This window comes from Schistocerca cancellata, chromosome 2 (genome assembly GCF_023864275.1).
Source record: "Schistocerca cancellata isolate TAMUIC-IGC-003103 chromosome 2, iqSchCanc2.1, whole genome shotgun sequence".
NCBI classification, from domain to species: domain Eukaryota; kingdom Metazoa; phylum Arthropoda; class Insecta; order Orthoptera; family Acrididae; genus Schistocerca; species Schistocerca cancellata.
The window spans coordinates 370,729,904-370,748,637 of record NC_064627.1 but is presented as its reverse complement, the minus strand read 5'-3'; the positions used below and the strand labels follow the sequence as shown (position 1 = coordinate 370,748,637).

The 18,734-nt window shown below is 40.4% G+C and overlaps 1 protein-coding gene across 2 annotated transcripts in view; it reads left to right on the top strand.

The window, feature by feature from the left end:
- Positions 1-18,734, top strand: part of LOC126161767 (ATP-binding cassette sub-family A member 7-like) — a 601,933-nt gene that overhangs the window by 460,590 nt on the left and 122,609 nt on the right. For both annotated transcript variants that reach the window (XM_049917824.1, XM_049917823.1), the window contains exons 35-36: positions 677-854; positions 15,242-15,351. In XM_049917824.1, coding sequence (XP_049773781.1) covers positions 677-854; positions 15,242-15,351 — 288 coding nt within the window. The remainder of the gene's footprint in view (positions 1-676; positions 855-15,241; positions 15,352-18,734) is intronic.

Here is an 18,734-nt window from a genome sequence, read left to right as displayed (position 1 = left end):
AACAACCCATTATACCTTCATAGTATTTTCAAGACTGAAGGGAATGTTTAACATAGCATGGTGGAATAAGATGTTTGAAATCCTTAGAAAAATATGGAAAGATGAAGAGGCAGACTAGTTATCTGCATTGCCTATAAACACCAAGTAGTAATAATAAAGATGAAGGTTTGTGAAATACAAGATCATCCTGATATATCTGTAAGACAGAACTGTAGTTTACCACCACCATTGTGTAACTTAGTGTAAAAGAATCAGCAATAGAAGTTAAAAGAACTTTCAAAACATGAATAAAGTGCAAGAGACTCAAATGGCAAAACTGTTGTTCATAGGTTTGTGGTAAGTATGTAAATGAAAAACCATTGAATGTCAGAGAAACTTGTTTGCAATACAGTATGGGTTAGCAGTAAACAGAGCAAAGACAAAAGGTGACTAAAGAATTTGAATATGAAATTCAGTTTAGTTTGATGCTGAAATAACTGCGACTAAAAATAAACATATGTAAAAAAGTTACTTACTGCTTCCTTTATCATATTGTCAGACTTATTACACTCCTATCTCTCTCTTTGAATAAAACTAATTTGATACAGAACTGCATTTTTGTGTTAATGTTCCTGATACATTGTGGATATTTTGTGCTGTATCATAAATTACCGTTGTATCATTTCATCTTTTTCAGCATCAAGTCTGCTTTGAGTCTCATCCGTGCAGTGTCAGTCATATTTGCTCTGAGTTTTGTCCCAGCATCATTTGTTGTGTTCCTGGTAGAAGAACGAGTCAGCAAATTCAAACATTTACAGCTGGTATCGGGAGTGAATCGCCTGGTCTACTGGCTTTCTGCATTCACTTGGGATATGGTGAGTGTATGATCCATCTGATTTTGTAGATAGTTTTAAATTAGAGTGTACCTGCCAAATAAGAAAGAAAATATTGATTACCAGTCATTTATTTCAGAGGTAACACATTTTTCCTTTACAGTGTAGGAACATAAACAGTACAGTTGCCAATTCTTGGCGCCAGATAGCATATACTAACTTCTAACAGTTCTTGTTTCATTTGTCCAGAATATTATTCCATTAGGAAAATGGCAGTGAAAGTATGCAAAATATTCTTGCATTTTTCTCTGAACAAAGAAAATGTAGAATGAGGTACATGCAAAAACAAAACAAGCTACACTAAGCTTTTGATCAGTTTATCCCTACGTTGATTTTGTTCTGATTTGTTGGATAATGTGTAACATTATTGCATGGTTGTGTTGAAAAAGGATTCAAGACCCCACTATGCCTCTTCTGATTCTTACCAAGCAGTAAATGTCTCAAAACTTTTTGCTTGTTAAGATTGTGACAATAAGTTAGCAATTATATTTTGTTTTGGTTGTGGGATTGTGCCAGATTCAGCAGTAACATAACTTTTCCACCTCATAACCAAAAAATTATTGACAAGAGGAATACACATTTAGTTCGTAGTCTGCAGACATTTATTGAGCGGTTGCTATTATTCGAGGTCACGAAGTTGTAGCCACAGATATCCTCCCTCCTTGTTGGCAACTTACATCATGCTGGCTGGATTGCATTTTGGCAAGTGGACTAGGATGGGGAGGGTGTTTTGTTGGGTGTGAAGGATAAAGGAAGAGAGCGGTGAGGGCGGGAAAAGTGTTTGGGAGTGGGTATTAGTGGCTCGGAGAGTGGAAGTAGATTTGCTGGCTAGGAATGCAGGTATGTGGGGTGCCAGGTGTGTGGCCTAGGCATGTGATACATGGGTACTGGAGCCAGTGGGGTTCAGCACACAATGAAGGTGATGTGGATTGGGATTGGCTGGCAGGACACTGGAAGGGGTAACTGTGAAGTGAAGGGTGTATGGACTGTGCGTTAACAGAGACTGTGGCCAGGGGCTTTACAGGAGGGAGGGATGTGTTACAAGTAGAACTCCCATCTTTGTAGTTGAGAAAATCTGATGGAGGATGGAAGGGCCCAAATGGCTATAGACCATGAAGCAGCTTTTGAAATCAAGCAGGTTGTGTTCAGGTGCATATATGCCATTGGGTGGTCAACTTTGTTCTTGGCCACATTTGATGGTGGCCTTCATTGGATAGAATAAGCGTGTGACAGAGTTGGGTTAAGGAGTTGTAGGTGGGTGGATTGGACAGCTCTTGCACCTGGATCTTCCATAGGTATATTATACATGTGGCAATGGGTAGGGAGTAGGAGTGACTGTTGTGAGGTTTGGAGGTTGATGGAATACCACTTCAGGTATTTGTGGGGAGGATTGCGTGCCTCAGCGATACAGTGTCTGTCTGTCTGTGAATACTGTCATGAGACCTTCAGCATACGAGGCATGGGAGTTCTTGTCACTATGCATATGCCGTGCATGGGTAGGCTAGCTGAATAGCAGTGAACTCAAATAGCAGACAGAGTTGCTTGAGCACAAGGTTTCAACCAAAGACAGATAGTATGATAAAAGTTGTTTGAATATAGTGCCAAAGAAAAGATATGATTGGACAAAGTGATGAGGGGGCAGTATTTTGTAAGGATGAAAGCATATCTAAAGTAAGATTAAAAGTATGTAGTATTGATCCATGATAAAGATAGAGGTGCCAGGGGCAGAAGATTAACTAATTTAATTGGAGGAACAGAAAGCAAAAATAGGTTAGGAGATCGTGCAGTAGCAATTGAGATTAAGATAATTATTATCTCCCCCAATCCTTTCCACTTCTTTACCTCAATGTGACCACCACATCCTTTTTGTTTTGGAATTCTGTACTCCCACGACATAAATATATGTAGTGGTGAACATAGGAATGAATTGATATAATGTGCTAGTATTCTGTTAGCTTATGACTTGATTTCAGTCATCGGTGTAGGTACTGTGTACTATTTAGTCCATAATTGCAGGTCATTAGAAATGGAGGCATTACAAGATGAAGTCTGAAATTTCATGTTGGCTGTTCATTAGCAGATAGCTTGACATACCCCTCTGGAGTCTAGGGCATACATTTGGACACAGGAAATGTTGGTATCTGAAAAAGATTGAGATGGGGGAAACAAATATATCAAAGATGCCACTAGAAAATTGCGAGTCAAAGATGAACTTGCCTGTCCTACGAGGAACTTTCTCCAACCAGAATCATGGGGTAGGAAAATGTGGGAATCCTATCACAACACCTTTCTGGTGAATTTGTTTAACAGATGGACAGTGTAACACCAAGATGACCTCATGCAAGCTAAGAGTTTTATATGGTACACAGTAAAAGAATAAATGGAGCTGAGCAATTTAAATATATAGTTCTGTTTGATTGGAGCCTTCGAGGAGGACACTTGTCATGCAGTTCACTGTTCTTCTGGATGCCTGAGAAAATAAAGTTGCCTCAATAACCACTGCTGCTTTGAGATTGTAGTTCAGCCAGTGTCTGCCACTCTCACCATGCCCACTCTTTGCTGCTGATAGCACTGCAGGTTTTTCTTTTGTGGTTTGAGATTCATCACACCTAGCAGAAGATAAGAGCTGCACTGGTCATTTCAAAGCTCACTACCTCCTGCATCTAGACAGCAATCTGTTAACCAAAGTTCGAGGCTCTACTACTTGACCTTTTCTAAACCTCTTCCTGCTCTATACAAGAACTTTTGATCCTGTATAACATGTCTGTCTAGTGGAGTAGAGAGACTTGAGGATTGAGGAAGGATTTTATCCTGAAGGGTAAAATTAAATTTCCTGAGGGGTTAAAATCAGAAGTTTGACTGTGTTTGAGTCATGAAACTAAATTAGTTTTAGAAGATCATCACTATTATGACAATCTTGTAAGATATAATATTGATTATATAAGTTGTCAGTAATTATGTTTTTCTCACTTACTAGCACTCTGCAGTGGGGATACAGGTTTCTCCCATATTCCACCCACTACACACATACTTTGCACTTTGTACAATACATCAGTAATGATAAAAGTGATATACAGGGTGAGTCAGGAGGAAAGGCACATGGTTTGATGAGTTATACTACTGGTGATTCTGAACAGAAAACTTCTAATAAACATATACCCTTTTATTAACCGCTGCCGGGTAAACCAATGAAAACAGCTAGGAATGGGAAAGGTGCAGGTGACAGTAAATTAACATATTGTTTTGGTATGGTTTGTTTAATTGTGTACATTTCCTCACAGAAGATGTTCAAACAGTTCACCGTCAACTTCAATCCATGTTGCAGCTCTTGTAGACAGGCGTTGTGGTGCGATTGGAGCTCGGTTTTGCATTCCTTTACCTGGGCACAAGCATGTAAAATATGAATGAGAAGTTCCTCACTTGTGTTCACTGTGCACTTGTAGATGTCGCTCTTCAGCCACTCACACAAACAGTAATCCAATGGGGAGAGATCAGGTGGCCTCGATGGCTAAGCAATGACTCCATGGCGACCGATCCAACGACCAGGAAATGTTTGTTGAGATACTGTGTCACTGGCCGTATGGAATGTGTAGGAGCCCCATCATGCTGAAAGTACATATGAGCTCGTGTTGCCAAAGGGATACCCTCCACGCAGTCTGGTAACACATTTTGAAGAAACTCAAGATACTGTGTCCCAGTAAGACGGTTATCTAAAACAACTGGACCAATGAGTTGGTCACCAATAATACCGCACCACTCATTGACTGAGAAACATAATTGGAAATTCATTTCCACAGTAGCGTGCACATTTTCATTTGCCCATACATGAGAGTTGCTCGTGTTGTTGATTCCGTTGTGGGTAAATGTTGACTCATCAATGTACAGAATACATGGAATTAATCGCTCATTGGCAATGATCTATTGACAAAACTCTTGCCAAGCAGCAGCCTCTCCTTCATGCAGATGTTGTACACTCTGCCGATGAAAGGGATACAGATCATGCTCTTGTACTGTATCACTCGTGTTTGTTGAATACCAAGCTGGGCAGCAATTCTTCTAGAGCTAGTACAGGGTAGCGTTCCACTACTTGAAGAATGTTCTTAACTTCATTAAGAATTTGTTGTACGGGACATTCAGAGACAACATTTACACTGGGAAGCGTAACAAGGTCACACAATCCATGAAACACCCTGCTAAACATCCTGCTATGTGGCACTTTGCACTTCTGAAATAGTTCTTGGTATTCTTGCACAGCAGTTCTGGAATTCCCATTGGACAAACCATAGACAAACACCATGTCACCATACTCTGCACGTGTGGAGATTCGTGGCATTTTCACTACACAAAACTGTATTCATTGTTCATGTAGCAACACTGTAATACCGTGCACTACGACAAGCACTGTTGGACTGAGACTTGAGGTAAACAACTGCACCATGCACAAATGAACTGCGTACTGACACATTTAGTATGGACAATGCTACACGTTTCTCGTTCCTAGTTGTTTTCGTTGGTTTACCCGGAAACGGTTAAGAAAAGGACATATGTTTATTAGGAGTTTTTGTTCAGAATCACCACTAGTATCACCCCTCAAAGCATGTACCTTTCCTCCTGACTCACCCTGTACACATAAAACACACACACTTACAATCTCTTGAAAATCTATTCTCGAACTTGTAAACAGTTCCTGCAATAGACCAGGAATTGCTTCATTATTTACCTCGAAACAGATAAATGTACTAATTGACAGCACTACACAACAGTAACCACATAACGTCTACTATAGTTCTGTGCACAGTATTATTATTATTATTATTATTATCATTATTATTAGACAGAAAAAAAGCATTGACAGCCTGAAGTCTTCCAACTTCTCCCAGTTCAGATTAAGGAGTCCAACAGTCGGTTTACAGACAGTAAGTGTAGGGCACACATTTTAACTTTATTGGTTTTAAATTGGAGGACAAAATGTGGGTGAAGCTAGTGTCACTAGGGAGAGGAGTGGTGCAGATGGAGCATATTTTGTAACAAGTGTCTACCTTCAATGTGGATAGTCAACTTTCTTTTCTGAGAATTAGTTGTAGGTAGGACTCATGATGCACCAGTAATTTCTCATCATCATTCATTCTAAAACAAACACACACACACACACACACACACACACACACACACACACACATACACAAACTGAAGACAACACCTGAAAAAGAAATGTGGTTAGATTTATAGATGTGAAAGTAAGTTTTTGAGTGTAATAACAGTGAAAATAAAAACAAGGAAATGTGTGGACTTGGAGCATGCTTTGTTAAGTACATTGACTGCGGAAACTTAAACATAAAGAAGGTTATTAGATGTAAGCCGTACTAATTGTCTCATTAACCATTAGCTCATGACCCAATAAAACACTCACTAAAACTAAATATCATTCACCTTTCATCATTTTAAAAATGTAAGCGTTCAAGGGAAATTCCTTTTCTATTCTAGAGTTTAGTTAGGTACTGTAGTTGGTGGTGGTGGGGTTCAGTTTAGTGAGAGGAGTGGAAGAGGGAGGGGGGGTTGGGTATACTAGCTAATATCTGATTACACTCAAGGGTACTGGTTTAAGAAAGGTTGGGAATTCCTACTCTTGTGATACCCTGGCAAAATGCTGTGGGAGAAATTTGCTCCTGAGCATCTTGTTCGAATTTAATTTTCTCAGGTAGTCATTTGATTGAACACATATACAACATTTTTATTTCATTACCTTTTACCCTCATCCTAAAGTTCCATGTCACATTTCTAACATCTCTTATTTTTTGATTGTGTGCACATAGTAGCATGTTTTAATTGGCTTCTAGTAATCAGCCTTTTGCTCTTATTATTGAATTAAATGAACACCTTAATCATTAAATAACTCCACATGAATTAATATTCTAGGGGTTGTGCATTTCAGCCATAACATGTGGCACCCAGGATAGGCCAATATGCTGGGTGTCCCAATTAACTGTGCCACCTCAAATATTTCTGAAATGAAACAAAATGTGAAAAAAATCAATTGGCCAGGGATGCACCTATGTCAGGGTGTGTAACCCCCCCCCCCCCCCCCTTTTACGGAAATGAAAACTAGATGTACAATTTAGTGACAAGATGTGTTTCTAGTGTCTTAAACAATTATTAGTGGCATATAGCCCACAAAAACTTCCAGTTTTGCATGGCATTCAGCATGGAAAATGCACTCAAAAATTACCAGTAATGTCACATCCATGAGTTTGTGTCACCTCAACAGATGTTCAAAGTGCCCAACGTTTGCATCTGCACGCTTGTGGAGATGGAGGATTGGGCTGGCCAGCTCACAGGACCTCACCATCCTATCCACCTATTTAGAAACATTATATCCACAACGTCATTGGAAACACGTGTTATATGTAGGGCATTCATCATCCTGGAACTGCATTTATAGGTGCATTTCCAATCCTGTGTCCTCCATGAGAAGGAGGTAGAGTGTCTTGCAGAAATGATGCATATCACCATGAAGTTAATGTTACCTTATAAAAATGGGGATCTACAACACTGGTACCAATCATGCTGCATCAGACTTAGACCCTTACTGTCACTGATGAGAAATTGTGTCAAGCTAATATGGATTTTGCAGGGACCCGTAGCGCATGTTTTGAAGATTCACATGACCATGATTTGTGAAGGAAGCTTCATCCATAGACAGTGTATTACATAGGAAATCAGGATGATCTTGCAACTATTGAAGTGGAAAATGACGGAATTCAGTGCGGAATTCAAAGTCATTCCCATGCAGTTCTTGGTGGAGTGATATATGATATGGATGAATCATGTACCTGTGCAAAAATTCTCCACCCATTATTGTGGCTTATTCCAGAACTGGGTGCAAGGTGTCATATACTCACCTCAGGACTGTGTGCTACAGCAGTCAGAACAGCAATTTTGTTGTCATTGTTAGTTGCTGTGTTTGTACGTTGATGATTTCTGAGTGTCTAGCTGCATGTTGCCACGAAATTTGTGCATATGGTGAAAATGGTATGAAGTGAAGTACGCCGTCAATCCGGGTAGCGATCATCATACACTGCTACAGCTGTGGTTGGACTTCCGTGACATTCGCCATACATTTCCTCTTGAATGGGCACCCTTTTTGTAAAAAGTGTGCCAACCACAGATAACATTCTCTTGTAACATTCCATTTTTGTTTTGCAACTGCGAGATGGTATCTATTCCTTCATTATTGCTTCAGCTAACACTGTGACAACTTGTGCTGTCATGTGTCCAAGAGAACAGCAGCAATATAAAATAAACAGTAAGCCAGGCTAGAAAAAATTACTATCTGTGCAAGAAAATGATCCAAATTCCAAGCTAGTAGCTCAATCTCACGATTTTTTGTGAGATAATAAGCAATCAAATAACCAGTCAGCTGAGATCTGATGCAACTGCACTGTTCACTGCTTCAAGTGGGTCATCACTGTGGGGTAACACCTGTACGCGGCAACAGAGTGATATAATGGAACTTTATTTTATTATTGTTTAATTAAACATTGATTTAGTTGTTATAGTGTAAGATTATTGTATCATTGTTGAATTAAACTAAGATTAAACTACAATACTGCTCATAGGTGCTTCCCTTGGTAACATAAAGACAGCTGTTCTTTACATGTGTACAAAGTATGACGTGCACCCACTCTTGTTATAAAAAAATGGCATCCTTGCTCTAGGATTAACATCTTATCTAGTTTTTCTTCAGTACTGAAGCCTGCCAGATGAACAAGATGATTATAAATGTCACAAGCCACACGAACACAGAAAAAACACTGTCCAAAATGTACATAAAATGCTTCATAGTGCAATTTCTTTTGACACTGACAGCAATACAACAGCCCCGAGCAGGAGACACAAGTAGACTGAAAAGTGTAGGTTGAATGTTCATACTGATAGTGGCCAGTTTACAGCAGGCTGCAGGACAGTGCAGGCAACCCTTGCCCTGTGCATTATGGTAGAAATCACAGTGCCGTGCCCTCCTTCAAAGTCTAATATTTCAGAATGAGCAAGCTTTAGAACAGTGAAACCAAGTCTGCCATAACTAATTGAATTACTAAAACAGGAGAAGTTCTGTTTCAAGGTGGAATTTGTTCTGGTAAAAACCACACAGATCCAAAGAAATATCGTTTTGAAAATCTTGCTCTTCTCCAAAAAGCAGACCAGTCCTTATTATTTCTACAATAGCCAGACATGCAGCTGCACCTTCCTACAAGTTGGGAATTGAAAGCAGGAGTATTCTAATCTGTACAGTAGCATTGCTTTGCTTTCTCGGAGTAACCAACCACATATTGTACAGAATCCAGAACAGTACTGTAATGTATGGGCAGTCTCCAAAAGAGAAAAGAATTTACCGTAAAAAATAGACCAAAAAAAATATGCCAGAGGCAATTCTTCAGTTGACTGAATGTCATGTAAGACCCTTTAAAGCAAGACAATCACAATACTGTCGACATCAGGCTGTTCCAACCGAGCTCCAGGGAGCCGGAGCGCTCCGGAGCGCTCACTACGGCAGCTCGGAGCCCGCGTGGAGGGGGAAAGCGAACTCACTGCCCCCTGGCCGCATACAGCCGCAACTGACGCAATAATCCGTGTTCAATGACAGCTATGACTAGCCGCAGGAGCCCTGTACTTCTATTGGAGGATACCTTTCTATTCATTGAGAGGGATGGTCGTCGGCAGTGTCTTGTATGTCATAAAGTATTTGATTCTGCGAAGAGGTACAATATACAACGACATTATACGCGTCTTCACGCAGCGCAATACGATCAGGTAGAAGGCGTTTCACGCAGAGAACTTGTAGCCAGGCTTAATAACGACATACCAGGAGACGTAAGTTTAAAAACGGTTTCGTAATACGGAAAGTATCAAAATATGCAACATAGTTCGTGTTCTGTAATGCGTGTATAATTTTCAGATGAATGAGAGCGGAGAAAACACTACTGAATCTGCAGTGCGAGCAAGCTGCAGGATCGCTCACATCATTGCGACGAGCGGCAAGCCGTTTTCAGTGGGACAACTCGTAAAATCATGCATGGTAGCAGTTGCAGAATGTTTGTTTCCAAGGGAGGTGCAGGCAATCGATGGGGTTTGCCTGTCGAAGCAGACAATGTCTCGTCGAATCCTGGACATGGCAGCGGATTATGAAACACAGATCAGGAAAAAGGCAGAGAGCTTTGTTGAATTTTCGCTAGCGCTTGACGAAAGCACCGACATATCGGACTGTGCTCAGCTTGCAGTCTTTGTGCGTGGTGTTGACATGGAGCTGAAAGTAACTGAAGAACTCTTGGATGTGGTACCACTCGATGACACCGCAACAGGACGTGACATTTTTGAAGCTGTTTGTGAATCAGTGGACAATATGAATTTGCCGTGGGATAAGCTCCATTCTGTAGCGACATACGGTGCACCACAAATGATTGGGCGTCACCAAGGATTTGCTTCTCGTTTGAAAAATAAACTCAGGGATGAATTCGGGAAAGACATTTTGACTCTCCATTGTTTTATTCACTAAGAGGCACTGTGTGCTGCAACAGTAGAGCTAGGTGGCGTAATGAAAGATGTCGTGAAATGCGTGAATTTTGTGTGGCGTCACGGTATGAATCATCACCAATTCAAATGATTCCTGAAAGATATGGAAGCGGAGTATGGGGATATACCTTACCACAGTGCAGTTCGTTGGCTAAGTCGGGGAAAAGTTCTTGATGTTTTCTTTGCCATTCGTGAGGAAATATCCCATTTTCTCGAAATGAAAGGGGAAGAAATGCGTTGTCTGAAAGATATAAAATGGATATCTGACCTGGCGTTCCTATCTGACATAACTATGCATCTGAATAAATTAAATCTGTCATTGCAGGGCAAAGGGCAGCTAATCGTTGACATGCACGACGAGATCGAAGCGTTCATGGAAAAGTTACGTTTATTTGAGAGGCAGATGAGTAATGAACATTTAACGTTCTTCAATCGTCTTGCTTCTTTAAAAATACCTGAAGGTACTACTTTCGGCGATTACCAAGCAAAGTTAAAGCAGCTCATCAAGTCGTTAGAAACACGATTCCGACACCTCACTAGTTTGGAAATGGAACTTAAGGTGTTCAGCACTCGTTTTTTCAGTTTCCCCCCATGCTTGTCATTGTCACTTCAGTTAGAGATTATTGATTTGCAAAGTTCAACTTTGTTAAAAGAGAGGTACTACAACACGTTGGATCTGTCACGATGGTATCGTTCATTACAGCAAAAAACATTTCCCAAGCTTCACAACAATGCCACTCAGATCATGTGCATGTTGGCACGTATTCTTGTGAGCAGCTTTACTCAGCAATGAAAAGAGTAAATAGTAAGGAACGATCGTTTCTTCAGGATGTAACAATGAAGCTCATCCTCCGCATTAACGCTGCGAACACTTTGACGCCTGATATTTCCGATCTTGTAATGAAAAGAAAGTATCAAGCTACAGGGGCCCAATAAATTTCGTATGCAATTTCTTATAAAACAGTTGTTTCTTATTTATTTCCCGAACATCGTATTTCCTGGTGTAGCATGTCATCACGTCTTATCAGCTAAGAGTATGAGGTTGTCGATCTTGTAAGACGCAGCTGGCACATCAAAACGCTTGCCTTGCCACCTGCCTCAGCCAGCCGTGCCACACGCCGGCCCACTCGAGTGGCCACAGCGAGCGACGCGGCTCCCTGGAGCAGGGAGCGCTCCGCGGCTCACACCAGAGCCGACCAGCTGGAACAGCCTGGTCTACATGATAACCCAAATGAAAAATACTTACCAGAAGATTTGACCATAAGTGATACGTGTCTTGAATTTTTACCCAAGTACATATCATTCTTCCTTGTAAAAGCCACTGGACAGAGCATAAAACTTTAAATGTACATTTTGGATATCCCAGGTCTGATACATGTACTGTATGTGATTCATTGAAGAGCAGAATAAAAGCTAAGCAAAAAGATAGTGTGAAAAGTCAATTTGTAATACATTGCGCACGAGAACAGCAGAAGCTTTTGTAAGCATGAAATAAGACTTTATTCTGAAAGTGAAACAAGGGCTCATTAACTGTATTTCATTTGATTATATGCTAAACTTCCCCCTGCTACATATTCAGTCAAATTCCATTGACTATATGCAAGGCAATTATGGTACAAATTGTTCGCAGTTCACAATCTGCAAATATCTCAGTTTCAATTTACCACTCTCTTCAATGTGAAGGAAGGAAGGGTCTTAATGAAGTCACATCTGTGAACTAAATAAATAAGACTCAGTTAGAAAATTGAAGAGATGAATTTCTTCGGCTTAGTGATGGGTGTCCTGGGCAGGAAAAAAGAAAAAAAAATGTAGTTCAGTCCTTGTACAGTGAAGTGCACATCTTCCAAGGTCTACAAAAGGGTCATATATTTGTTTTCAGTGCGAGGACACAGCTATTTACCAAATGATCGAGACACATAAGTGATAGGGCATGCAAAGCAGAAGACGAAGACGTGGGTCAGAAAAATTGTTGAAGCCTGTGCATTACCTCTCCTATTCGAGCTGAAAAATAATGAATTTCATAGACATTAAACATACTACTGAGCCATTTTGTTTGAAAATGGCTAAACCTCCACTCAGACTGCAGCAGGTACAAATGATTCTCAGCGATGTAGAAGGCAGGTTTTGTGTCTCATTGCGAAACTCTTACTTTGGCCAGTGGAATAGGCATATCATTTTTGAGAGAAGTCCTACTATAGAATTTACTACTGTGGATATACATCAGTTGTACAACAAGAATGCAGGTATTCAGCTAGCTGAAACTAGAGATTTTTGTAATTTGATGCAGTTCCTGGAAGAAAAAAACAGAGCCTTCTACAAAATCTCCATTTATGATACCCCAGATGAAAGCTGGGATGAAGAGGAGGAGATGTAAGTTGACAATGATAATAACATTGATGAGTGTGAGGATGAATAACAACTAATAATGGGAGCAATGGAATAGCTAAACACAATAAATTAGCCAAGTGAAAAATATTGCAACTTGTTTTTGTTAATTTTCAACAAATACCAGACAAGTCCAAAGAAAAAATGCTCCTTAAGAATTAACTATAGACTGTAAACTTCAAAACAAATATCTATGAAAAAGGTGTTCCTGTTTAACATGCTATGAATAACATTTGGACACTTTTTATCCTTCAGCTGAAATGGTGGAAAGGCCTTTTTTGGAAAAATGTGGTTATCTGTAAGGAAGTAGCAATGCCAGAAGACAGTATTGATTTGCAGAATGACGCGCAGAGGAGTGATGAATGGTGCAGGCTCTGGTAGCTAACACTGAACATAAATAAATGTAACATATTGAGCATACTTAGGAAAAGGTTGGTTATTTGGTTGGTTGATTTGGGGGAGGGGACCAACAAGTTCATCAGTCCCCTCGAATTAGGGAAGGATGCGGGAGGAAGTCAGTGATACCCTTTCAAAGGAACCATACTAGTATTTGCCAAAAGCGGTTTAGGGAAATCACGGAATTCCTAAATCAGGATGGCTGGATACAGGTTTGGACCATCATCCTTCAGAATCAAAGTCCAGTGTGGTAACCACTGCACCATCTCACTTGGTATGGGAAAAGAAATCTACTACTGTACAACTATACTATTGATGACAAATTTCTGGAATGGTATCTACTGTAAATTATCTAGGAGTATCCATACAGAATGATCTTAAGTGGAAGGACCATATAAAACAAACAGTAGTAAAAGCAGATGCCGTACTCAGATTGATAGGAAGAATCCTAATTAAATATGTTTCATCCATGAAGGAAATGGCTTAAAAAGCATTTGTTTGACTGATTATTGAGTATTGCTTATCAATCTGGAATTACTATCAGGTAGGACTGATAGAAAAATAGCAAAGGTCCAACGAAGAATGGCATGTTTCAGCATATGATTATTTAGTTGACATGACAGCATTACAGAGATGCTCAACAAACTCCAGTGGCATATGTTACAATAGAGGCATTGTGCATCATGGAGAGGTTTACTATTGAAAAATTTGAGAGAAATTAGAACTAAATTAGAGGCTAACTGACAGTCATTCTTCCCACGCATCATTTTCGAATGGAACAGGGAAGGGGGGATCACTTAGAGGTACCAGAAGTACCCTCCAACACATATTACATACTAGAGTCTTCTGTAGATGTAGATCAAGATCATAACAGCATTTGTACATGTTTATTTCACTCATACTGCTCATTTCCTTACTTCAGTATTTCCTTACTTTAGGTTTGGCTCTCATCTTTTTTGACATGTCTCTATCTTTTAAATTTATCCCTTGTCTTTCAATTTCTGTTAGGAATACTCTGAACTTTGAAAGTGAGCTGTTAGCCCATTATTACTTCATAATCATTTCCTGCAACCTGTTATTCTCTTGATCTAGGTGCAACATTTGTCCACATTTTATTTCCTTTTCCTGCTTCCCATTTTCATCTTGATGATCAAATGTTAGGAAATTATTTAAGATATAATTACTTTTAAATTTGCATTTATATCAGTTTTGCACATGTTGATTCCCCTTTGGGAGTTTTTAATTAATGCTGCTTTCTGTCAGAAATACTGTTATCATTAAAATGTAACATTTATTTCGAAATGATAAATATTCGGAATATAACATTTGATTAATCAGTTTTGAGTTTAATTTTCTTCCTATGCTTTGTATTAGCATCCATCTGTCTTTCTACTATAAATAACTCAATTGTAGAATCCCCGCAATCAGACCACCAAACTGTAGAAAATATTAAACATACATAAACATGGGTAGATCACATAACTAATGACGAAGTATTGAATAGAATTGGGGAAAAGAGGAGTTTCTGGCACAACCTGATAAAAAGAAGGGACCGGTTAGTAGGACATGTTCTGAGGCATCAAGGGATCACAAATTTAGCATTGGAGGGCAGCGTGGAGGGCAAAAATCGTAGAGGGAGTCCAAGAGATGAATACACTAAGCAGATTCAGAAGGATGTGGGTTGCAGTAAGTACTGGGAGATGAAGAAGCTTGCACAGGATAGGGTAGCTTGGAGACCTGCACCAAACCAGTCTCAGGACTGAAGACCACAACAACAACAACAACAACAACAACTTGTCCCCTTTTCAATTACTTTGTGTATCATCTGTTATTTATTTAACTCAACTCTTGCACTTGAAGAAAATGTTATCCCTTACAGCTATAACAATCTTACCTAGTATTACACCACTTATCATTCTAATGGGTCATTCTATTAAATCCTGTATATCTCCTTTGATATTAACTCTTTTAAAATAGTATTTATTGTACTAATCATTGTTTTAATTTTTTTCTCTTTAAAGGCCAATTACATGCTGTCCGCATTACTCTGTTTCCTCATATTTGTGAGCTTCAAAGAGGAGGCCTATATCTCAAATGCATCGGCTCTTATTCTCTTGCTGTTTCTTTATGGGTAAGTAAATTTGATGATATATTCAGTGAATTTTCATAAAATTGTCCTGCATCTTATACTGGAAATTAATGACACTTTTTAATTAAAATTATTTATGACTGTGGGAACAAAATAAACATAAAATTTGTTGTTATAGCAGATAAAGTGTGGCATATAAAGACAACCACTCACCTATAGCAGACTGGTTTATGGTGCAAATGTAACAGAAGACAGTGTTCACTAGCTTTCAAGAACTGCTAATTTTTCTAGTATAAAATACAGACTCGCCACACGCAGCCAGAAGACACCAAAATGCACACTACTACATCCTTGATGACACTGATTATTGTTTATCTGTTACTGAGAGCAATGGCCTGGGCTGGTGGATGTGGTGAGGGGGTAGGGAAAGATGCATGAAACAAGGAGGGGGTAGCAGGGTAGTGGGAGACAGGATTGGAAGATGTACTTCACTTAGCAGCTGCACAATAAGATGAAAGGAATTCTGAGGTGGTAGAACATCCACGGTACAGTCACATTAATGTGACCACTGTCTGTGTTCAATGTCACCATGCAATAACCACTCACAGACGGCAGGTGGCAGCACTAGCCAGGCAGGGCAGGCATATAAAGTGTGTACGGGGGACATGTAAAGCAGTGCAGACATTGTCGTAATATGGTAACTGAGTGATTTATCTGATGTCCAAAAGGGCATGTTCATTGGGTTCTGAGCCAAGGGTGGAAGCACTTCAGAAAGGCTAAGTTTGTAAACAGTTCTTGTGCTGCTGTGCTTAAAGTAAACTGTGCATGGCAAAATGGCTCTATCCAAAACTGTTGCCAAGGCAACTTTAGTGCATCACAGGCCATAGATGACAGGGGTGAATGATGGGTGTGGAGCTGTGTATAGGTGAACAGACCAGCAGCTGTTGAGCAACTGACTGCCCAGCTGAACCAAGGGACCACAAACAGTGTCTCCTCAATGACAGTTCAGAAAATGTTGCTGCATATGGTCCTCCATAGCAAGCAGCACATTCATGCACACATGCTGACTGCTTTTAATTGATGACAAAGGCTAGAATTTGCATACCAGTACTGCAACTGGACGTCCCCTGGTTGGTGACACTTGGCCTTTCCAGGTGAATCACATTTCATGCTACATTGGACAGATAGCCATTGGTATATTCAGCATGAAGCGTCTGAAAGCGAACAACAGTCATCAGAATTGTCCAGGCTAGAGAAGAGATCCTTATAATCTGAAGAATGTTTTCATGACATTCCCAAGGTGATCTCACCATTCTGAAAGATAGAATGGATCAACACAAGTATGCATCTATCCCCTACATGCAGTATGCGCCCTCGACATAATGGCAACTACCAGGACAATGCAATTTTGTCACACAGTTTCCAGTTTGTATGTGTGTGTGTGGTCCAAAGAGCACCAAGATGTGTTTACTGTACACCCCTCACCACCAAACTCTTAGGAGCTACATGGCTCCTCATAACTGTTGATACCTTCCAGAGCCTCAGTGACGCTCTTCCTCGATGTCTCATAGCAGCCTGTGCTGCAAAAGGTGGTTATTGAGGCTTTTGACAGGTGGTTACATTAATGTGACCGGACAGTGTATAAGAGATATAGGAAGAAGAAGAGGGATGGGGTGGAGAGGAGGGGGAGGGGGAGAGGGAGAGATGGGGGGGGGGTGATACCTGCTGGGGGGGGGGGGGGGGGAGGAATGTTAGGAGAAGGCAGAAAAATTGTTCATTGAACCTGTACTTCCCACCTGGGACCATAGCCACGATTGCTGGGCGAGCCTTCTACTACTGCTAATTGTAATTGGCAAATCCATTTAGTGTTACATTCATATGAAAAACCTCTGTAGTTGAAGAAACAGTGACAATGGTTAATTTATTTTAATGTTGTCCCACTATTTATTGAATTTTTACAATTGTGTATGAGGACACACCTGAGAATCAGTTGTTTATCTTGCAACGATTCTCAGATTGTATGAAATTTCTTCCTCCTCCACCCACAGCACAGAAACACACTTGCATGTTTTTAAGGGATCAATGCTGAGGCTTTGTCCTCTGAGATTCTGCAAACATGCCTACATGGTGGATAAATATTTTATATTGTGTAGCTGCTAATAAGCTTGGTACAGTGTTCACAAAACGAGCCACCGACCAGCACTTATCTATCAGCTAGTATCAACTAGGCCACAAAAAGCAAAGCTCAACCATATCCTTCATCAGGTTTTTGACTACCTCTCATTGAGCCCTGTGATGGGGGATATGCCACCCAAATCACCCAATGCAGTGTTCCAACACATACCTACCCTACAGAACATCATATTCCAGTCCTGCGGCCAATGCTGGACCACAAGGGTCATCCCCTTGTGGAGAACCCAGATGCAAGTCATGTCCCGTATACCCACCCATCACCTCCTGCAGCAGTCCAGTCACAGACATTTCTCCCTCTAGAAAAGCCTGGGCCACATGGGAAAGAAGCAATGTTATATATCAGCTATGCTGCAATTACTGTGCAGAATTATATGTGCTTGTGACAGGTAACCACCTTCTACATGCATGAATGACTACTGCCATACTATGGCCAACCACAAACTTGACCGTCCAGTTTCCAACAAGCTGTGCATCACAACACAAATGACTTGAACAGCTGCTTCACTATGCATGCCATTTGGATAATCCCTTTCCACGCAAGTGCCTCTGAACTACTCAGGTGGAAATTGTTTCTCCATCGTATCCTGCTTTCTCAAATTCTCCCTGGCCGAAACCTGTGCTTATCTGTTTCTCACCCACTCCAGTTGATTTCACCACTCTTCCTCCCCCTCCTATGTAGACATCTCTCCCTCTCCCTCCCCCCTCTCTCTCTTTCCCTCCCCCCTCCCATTCTCCCTTTCAAACCCTCTTTTCAGTCTCTCCTCCCGGCCTCCATACCCATATTCTTTTCCTCCATTCCCTCTTCCCTCTCCCTCTTTGTATGCCTTTTATATCCTCGCCCCCTTCCCCTTCCTAACTCATTTCATCTTGTTGTACAGCCGCTTAGTCATCTATCTTTCCCATTCGTGTCTCACATTATCCCACTATCTCGCCCTTGCCTTGTGCAACCTTCTCTACCACCTAGTCCCTCCCTACATCTATAGGCCAAGGCAACAGTTCTAAACAATCAGTGTTGCCACAAATGCTGCAGCCTGTGTTTGGGTGTCTGTGTGGTTGTATGTGTGTGAATGTATGCATTTTTATTTTGTTAATAGTTGTAATTTTCAGCAACTGTAGTACATATTTTTTTAAGTGAAATTCAGTCATCAGTTGCAAATATATTTTTATTGTGCATTATACTAACTAATTTTCTGCGATATACTTCTTACACTTCACATAAATGTTTAGTAAAG